The 7,334-nt window shown below is 45.1% G+C and overlaps 1 protein-coding gene across 3 annotated transcripts in view; it reads left to right on the top strand.

Annotated features, from left to right (window-relative positions):
- The first annotated feature begins 96 nt into the window (after positions 1-96).
- The window catches only part of epb41l4a (erythrocyte membrane protein band 4.1 like 4A), a 29,978-nt gene continuing 22,740 nt past the window's right edge, over positions 97-7,334 (top strand). For all 3 annotated transcript variants that reach the window (XM_035535205.1, XM_035535206.1, XM_035535204.1), the window contains exon 1: positions 97-693. In XM_035535205.1, coding sequence (XP_035391098.1) covers positions 595-693 — 99 coding nt within the window. In that variant the 5' untranslated portion in view covers positions 97-594. The remainder of the gene's footprint in view (positions 694-7,334) is intronic.

Raw genomic sequence — 7,334 nt, 5'->3', positions numbered from 1 at the left:
TTGCCCTGTCCAACTAGTAAAGTGGTGTATATGAGGGCGGAGTCGGGGAACAATTGTGGGAAATAGACATGTAGCTCCCTGGCAACGGGCTGGCGGAGCAGTGAATTCAAGGCACCTAGGTGCGTTTACAAGATCGTGAGGATCATTTATACGGACGCATGTCTGCACGCTGATAATGGTTTCTGATGAAAACGAACAAGAAGCAAACAGTCCGAAAACGCGACTAAAAGGTGAGGGATTACTTTTGCCACTCAAGATAAGCAATTCACCTGACAACTGGACGTACCATCATCAGTGTTTAAGGAACAGTGTTATTTGGTCTTTGCGTGATCCCAACAAAGGAAAATGCTGAGAGCATTGCTGTGATGTCAAATTTGAATAGTTTGGCATGAGGAATAAATAAAAATAAAAAAAACACTCCTCTTGGTTCAGTATGCAACAAAGGAGTCCATCGAACAAAGTGTCCTGGTGGCCAGCGTGCGCTGTCTCTTCTTACTATTAAGAGGAATTCTCGTGATGAATTGCAGCCTTATGTAGATCAGTACGAGATCATTTACGGAATCTGTAGCCAGAACTGTCACCGTCCTGAGCAACATGAGTTGTTTCTGTTCGGCTCAAGAGGAGTTCTACTGCGAGGTGCTGCTTCTGGACGAGACGAAGCTCACTTTAACGAGCCATCAACAGGGCATTAAGGTGAGCGGTGGTAACTTACAGAAACACTCAAAATGTGTTTCTCTCTCTCTCTCTCTCTCTCTCTCTCTCTCTCTCTCTCTCTCTCTCTCTCTCTCTCTCTCTCCTCCTTTGTCCGGGTGGTCCTTCCTATATATGCAAACATCCAGGAGAATTCCAACAGTTCCACACCATTTCCAGAACCCAGCACACAGGCTACTGAGTGCTCTAACTGTTGTGCCACACCTATTAGACACAATAGTAATGCTCTAATATTCAGCATCACATTGAGTGAGAAAGCAACATCTGGATAATAATTTTCCCTACTGTTCTGTAAAATAAACCATATGAATCTTGTAGTTAGTTAAATTCTGATAACAGATGGGCATGCTCTTTCTATTAATTTTGTATCTGTTTATTAATATCAATCTTTCTATCCACCCACAGTTTATACATGGGCAATATTTACCTAGTCAGTCATTATCTTTGTATCTGACTTTTAAATTCATAGACCTGTTGTGGTGTTATTTTATTTACATATTCAGGCTTTATTTATGTGCATTGTTATTCAAGCAAAAGGTCTGATTTGTGCCTTGGAACCTTTTTATGGAAATGTAGCCTGTAATGGATATAAACATCTTGCCGGAGCCTCATACTAATGACTACCAATTATTTTGGATATAAGTTACAGACTAGCCAGTGCAAAAATTAACTATGAGCTTTTATACAAGGTGCAGACTGTACCTAATCTCCTAAAATGTCCATATTATCTTAGCAGGGGATTTTTTGAATAGGTCATTATGGGATGCACATGCTCTCACACATTATAGGACACACACACACACACACACACACACACACACACACACACACACACACACACACACATCAGGTGTATCAGGTTGCTTTTCTGCCTTTAATTGTTAATGGTGAGTAGGTGAACCCTCTAGTGTCTCCCACCCTGTGTGATATGTGTTATACTGAAGTGGTGCTGAAGCCAGGTTAGACAGTCATCCTCCCGGAGGGGCTCACACCTGCAGTTTAGATCCAGCCCTAACATAACACACCTGTAGGTCTCTGCAGCCTCCTCTGTGTTGTAGTGACCTGTGGCAGGGGCGTAAGTACAGAAGCCTGCAATGCCCAGCAGCGCTCCAAGAAGAGCACTGGCTGTCCCTGCGTCCTCGTATGAGGGAAATCAACCCACTGTCCTCATACAAGGACACAAGGATACTTAGTTTCAATGGTTAGGTGCAACAGATAGAAGGAAAAATTCAAAATTCAGGTAGTAGATGTATTGTTGTTGTAGAATTGTCCAGTATTTTTGTGTTGTATTGTTTTAAAAGAAGATAATTCACTAATGGGAAATGTTTGCCTTTGAGGGTAATGTAGAACCTCTGCTATGTTTTTTATTGTTTTATATCATGTGGTTACAAAGTCCTATAATGTAAACCCCTGAAACATGATGCATTTTTTCTGGTTTTGTGTGTGGGTATGTGTGTGTGTGTGTGTGTGTGTGTGTGTGTGTATAATAACTTTTGCTATATTAATAATCCTGTTTTAAAAGATTCTTATTATTATTATTATTATTATTATTAAATAATTCTATTATTTTAAAATATTCTAACAAAATACACTTATATAATGCCTTTCTCAGTATCCAACGATGCTTTACAATCAACACACTGCACAATGGTTTTACATCCAGTCAACACAGTGGTGAGAAGCAGCAACCAATCGCACTGAGCATACTCTCAACCGGAAACCCCCCCCCCCCCCCCCCCCCCCCCCCCCCCCCCCCCCCCCCCCCCCCCCCCCCCCCCCGGGCACTGCAGCAGGAAGGGGAGGGTGGAGAACACCCAGGACAGGGCGCCATCCATCACTGGACAGGCAGACATACAGTCATTCACTCACACTTACAAAGGACAATTTTTTTAGGGTAGCCAATTCACCTAACTTACATGTTTAGCATTTCTGTTTTTGCAGTTGAGTAGACAGGCAATGCAAGATGCATTACAGAAGGGCACAAGGAGAGCAGTGAAGACCCAAAGGTCACAGGGGCATTGAGGCAATGAAACCATGTTACAATTCACTTTTTAATCCCTTCTTAAGGAGCCAGAGTCCAACCAGGTTTGAGGAAGGATGCTGTATAAACAAAAATGTAAGCTGTGGACAAAAGGCCACTGGAGCTAGCGGTGTCCCTGAGACAGTGTGACAGGCTCATTTAACTTTTCAAGCTCGCCTTGATAGCCACCTTCCTCAGAAGTCAGTACTCATGCATTTGACAATCAATAGCATCGATCTTGTGACATCTAAACAAATTATGCGTATCAAGTTCGATACGTGAGCATTCCTGCCGGTAAAACAGTTTGCACCTTTCAGCGCTGATGCATGACAAACGAGAGAGTTGCAGCCAGTGGCCTGCCAGCACACCAGGGGCCACGAAGCTGGGTGTCTGGGTCTTCGAGGTATCCACTGTGACGTGAAGCCTGCACGCATGCTCATCTGTGCACGCTCACGTGCACACTCACTCCCACCGCACAAAGAGCCCATTGAGCTTGCCTGCGGGGTGCGCTGGGATTTTTTGTGAGCAGCAGAGCCGCTCGCGGGTTTCCAGCGTCACAAAGGAAAGACAGCCCAGAGACAACAGCTTAGACCAGCAAGGCAATGTTTTGTTTTCAACACCGGCTGAACCCGCCTGACATTTGGTAATATTTTAACAAAAGCAAAGCTCTTTTTTTATTTCAGTCTAGGCCAAAGGTGCTTCCCTGATGTGATTAAAATAATCTTTCTTTCTCTAGTTTCCTCCCACACAATGGCATCTGTATTCTAACAGGTTGTGTCCCTCGATGGGCAAAAAGAATAGACAGCATTTCATGCCTGAAGAATCCCATGTTATATATACTGATTATTGCCCTCTAGGCCTCAACAGGAGCCAAGCTTTAACAAAATAGATCCAAACCTGTTTCCTTAGCTTTCACAGCGTCCGAATAAACATCACATTGGGAATTTCTGACCTTGCTACAGCTTGAACTGTAGTATGGTGGAATAGTCGCAACTTTGGGGAATCTGGTGGAAAGCAGAGATTCCTGCATGTGTAAAGCCCACTAAAGTATCACGGCTTCAACTGCTCTCCTACCCACATCTTTCTCCATCATCAGTGAGTGGGTGGAGGTGGAGGTGGGGCAAAGGGTGGGGGCTGATAGGGCTGCGTTGTTATATTTGGGAGCATGCCTGGTGCCTGACACACGCTGATGCTCGCTTCGGCACAATGGAGGAGGAATCTCTCTGTAGTATGGGTGCGATGGGCTGGAACGGATTCCCTTTGACTGGACTAATGTATGCTTTGGATCAGCAACCTCATCCCAGTTTAATGGGATATCTCCTGATCTGCTGGAACAGTTGTCTCACTCTTAGCGCAGCAGAGCACTCGGCTGTTTTGCACACTGCCGTTTACCCACTCGTACTGAAAAACCTGTTTGCTTTGCACTTATCAGGTGCCAAAGTGCTAATCACTTGCTAGTATGCACTGAGAATGCAAAACATTAGAGCTCGCTTGCTAATGTTGGCTTGCACACCATGACCCTGCACTTCTGAAGGACAGAGCAAGTTTGTCCAGAACACCACGTGGTGATGCTGGATCACGCTGACCCTGGGTCTCCACCAGTGGTTGGTCATGTTGAGCTGGCTTGGGGCAGATGAGTGTTGCAAAGGCTCGCGTTTCATGCCATCCCGCAGAGGTGCTATCAGATCAGCAGGTGGTGAGCACGGTAACACGCTTGACCCTTTATGACACAGGACTTTATCCCCGCTCAGAAAAAAAGAAGTTTGTGGATGGATTCACTGTTGCCCTGAAGGAGCGCACCTGACTGGCAATTGCACAGATACCCCGCAGCATCCTTTCAATATGAGTCTTATGAGTCTCATAAGTGTGTGTGTGTGTGGGGGGGGGGGGGGGGGGCGGTAGGCATGTGTGATTTAGTGCCTAATTTTATGGCCCTGTCAGAGACAGGTACAGGCATTCCCTGTGCTTGCTTTGGCAGAGCATGAGGCAGATCTGTTCTGTTGCTGCTCCCCATACTGCAGCCCACGGAATCACAGCGGTAATAGGGCGTTAGGAGTCAAACAAAAGATGGCAAGACAGTGACATGAAGGGTAGGCACAAACACACGAGACAAAAGCACCTTACCAGAAACAGAACCTTTGTTCACAAAGCTGTGTTTGTGAAGATAATCAGAACGTTGCAGCACAGAAACACGAAATGACAACGCTTTAACATCCAGCTTCAGCACGGTAATGTTAACTAAAGCAAAAAAAAAAAAACCCACAAAATCCTGCTTTTTAGGTCACTCACAATGGAAGTGCATCCCAGGGAATGCAGTGTCCAGCTCTCTTGGGCTGCTTTGTTTTTCATATACACAGGTGGACCCATTAAACACAAAAGACAGGGAAACATGCTGGTCTCCACGGCTGCCTCACCTGTTGAAAGTGAATGTCAAATCAGACTCTATGCTGTTAATTGACTCTGTCAAGCCGCATTCTTCTTAAACCTAGCCTCATAGCCTTGAGCAGTCATTACTGATCCTTAGCATCAAAGCGCTAACCCCCGGATTGCATGCAACCTGAGCAAACACATGCTCAGTGCCTGCTTTGTGCGCTTCCCCATAGCAAGCAATAATAGCAAAAAGATAGAATAGATATATATTGTTTTAGACAGTTACATCTGGAAGGTTGCTTCAAAGGAAGGATATTTAATGCATACTGAGAATAAGATTGCATGTCATATAATAGATTAGTGTAAAATATAAAGTTAGGCACTCAAAAAGGTGCGTAAAAGAGCTGCTCACGTTAGGCTGCAATGATTTTTGTTTTGGAGGGGGTTGTCGGATTTAGAAGGGCTTCAGTGTGAGGGTGAGGTTATAACAGGCTTTCAGAGTATGGAGCGCTGCACCCGCCTTTGTGTCACCGGCGGTCTCCAACCACGCCGAGGAACATAAGCTCCCCTGTGAAGAAGTGGAATTAACGGTGATTATTAACGGTTATTTTTCGCCTAAATTCCTTAAACGCATTTACCACAATTCATTCATTTCCTGTTCTGAACGTGAACATGTTGTCACACTTGTTTTGGAATTTAAAAAAAAAAAAACCTTCAAAATGTAAAAGCTGTGTCTGAGGTAAGACTGAAGGCGACACACGGAAGTTTTCATAAATGTAAACGCTCCATCAGAGGTCTTCCTTGCAGTGAACTACACACGAGCGCGGAAAGGCATCGCTTCTTTGTTGCCTAATTGGCGTCTGAAGAACGACGCATTCTCACTACATTAGACCCGTTACGGGTGGATTATAACTGATCCTGTCAGTCAAGTTGTAAATACGCCTGTTCCACACACACTTTGACTGACTTACTGGAGAGTTTATTTGGCGATAGTCTGACAAATATTCCCAAGTCTTCCCATCCACAGTCAGGATAGCGTCGTGCTTGTTCCAGCACACCTGACTGAGCTCCACAGTAATTCTGGATGCCCCCGAGAAGTGAATCACGTCAAATTAAACATACTATAATGTATAGGGGCCCCAGGACCCAGACTGGTGCCAAGTCTAATATGTAGTACACACGGCTTTTAGTTCAGCTGTATTAAATTTGTTTGGGATATTAAAAGAGGCAGATAATTTCACAAAGCGGAAGACCTGAAGCTCCACCAAATAATCTAAAGTCGAGAGAAGAAACAAACCTCGCGATGAGCTATGACCGCGAGACCTGGTTATGATCCTTCCGTAACAAAAGCTTACCACGGCGCTTTCGGCCAGCTACACTCAGTACCTGCAATATTTTACTTCTCCAACAAATACAAGCAATGCCCTTATCTGTATGTTTTATTGGGTCTCCCCTCATCAAAGGCAATTTTTAGTTCAACCCCTTTCACCCTAGAGCCAGCTGCTGTTCTGGCTCAGGCTGTCTGATGTGTTTAACTCTGGTCTGATAGCGTGGTTGTTATCTCTGGGAGTGTGAGACTTTCTGCGGCTTTCTCAGCCTTCCACCGGAGCACCGCGCGCCGCTGGGCTGTTAAGCGCGTGTGTTTTGGACGCGTTACAGCCCCGTGGCTGTATTTACTCCTCACTTCTCTGACTTTATCTCTCAGCGCCCTTTGCTTGTCCTTACCTCCAGTATTTTGCAGTGTTTTTCTGGGCACCGTATTTAATGTAATTTTTCATTTGCTTTTATATTGTCAGATAAAAAAACAAAACTATGCATTATGCATTTTATACCTGCTTATAACCACCCACAAAAACCTCCAACATGTGAAACAGTCCTAGGATGGATTGAGTGTGGTTTATTAGGTGGAACTCTGAACTGCCCTGTGTTTCAGGATATTTGTGTATTGCCTGGTAACCATGGAAACTGGGATGGCCTAGGCCGGCCCGTAGGGATAGTTTCATGCATCTGGATGGTTTCCAGCGGTGACCAAAAGACGGGTCGGGACAGGAAATGGGGAGACTTTTTGGCTCGGTGTGATGGTCAGACACATAACGGGGTCATCACGCCTGTCGACATTGTCACTGGTCGGTTCAGCAGTCAGGGCAAAGCACTGGGAGACAGTGTGTGTGTCAGAGGAACATCTGCTGTCGAGGATCCCTCTACAACACACACCCCCAAATTCACCACCCTC

The sequence above is a fragment of the Electrophorus electricus genome, chromosome 17 (genome assembly GCF_013358815.1).
Source record: "Electrophorus electricus isolate fEleEle1 chromosome 17, fEleEle1.pri, whole genome shotgun sequence".
In the NCBI taxonomy this organism is placed as follows: Eukaryota; Metazoa; Chordata; class Actinopteri; order Gymnotiformes; family Gymnotidae; genus Electrophorus; species Electrophorus electricus.
This window is presented reverse-complemented; position numbering and strand designations above follow the sequence as displayed.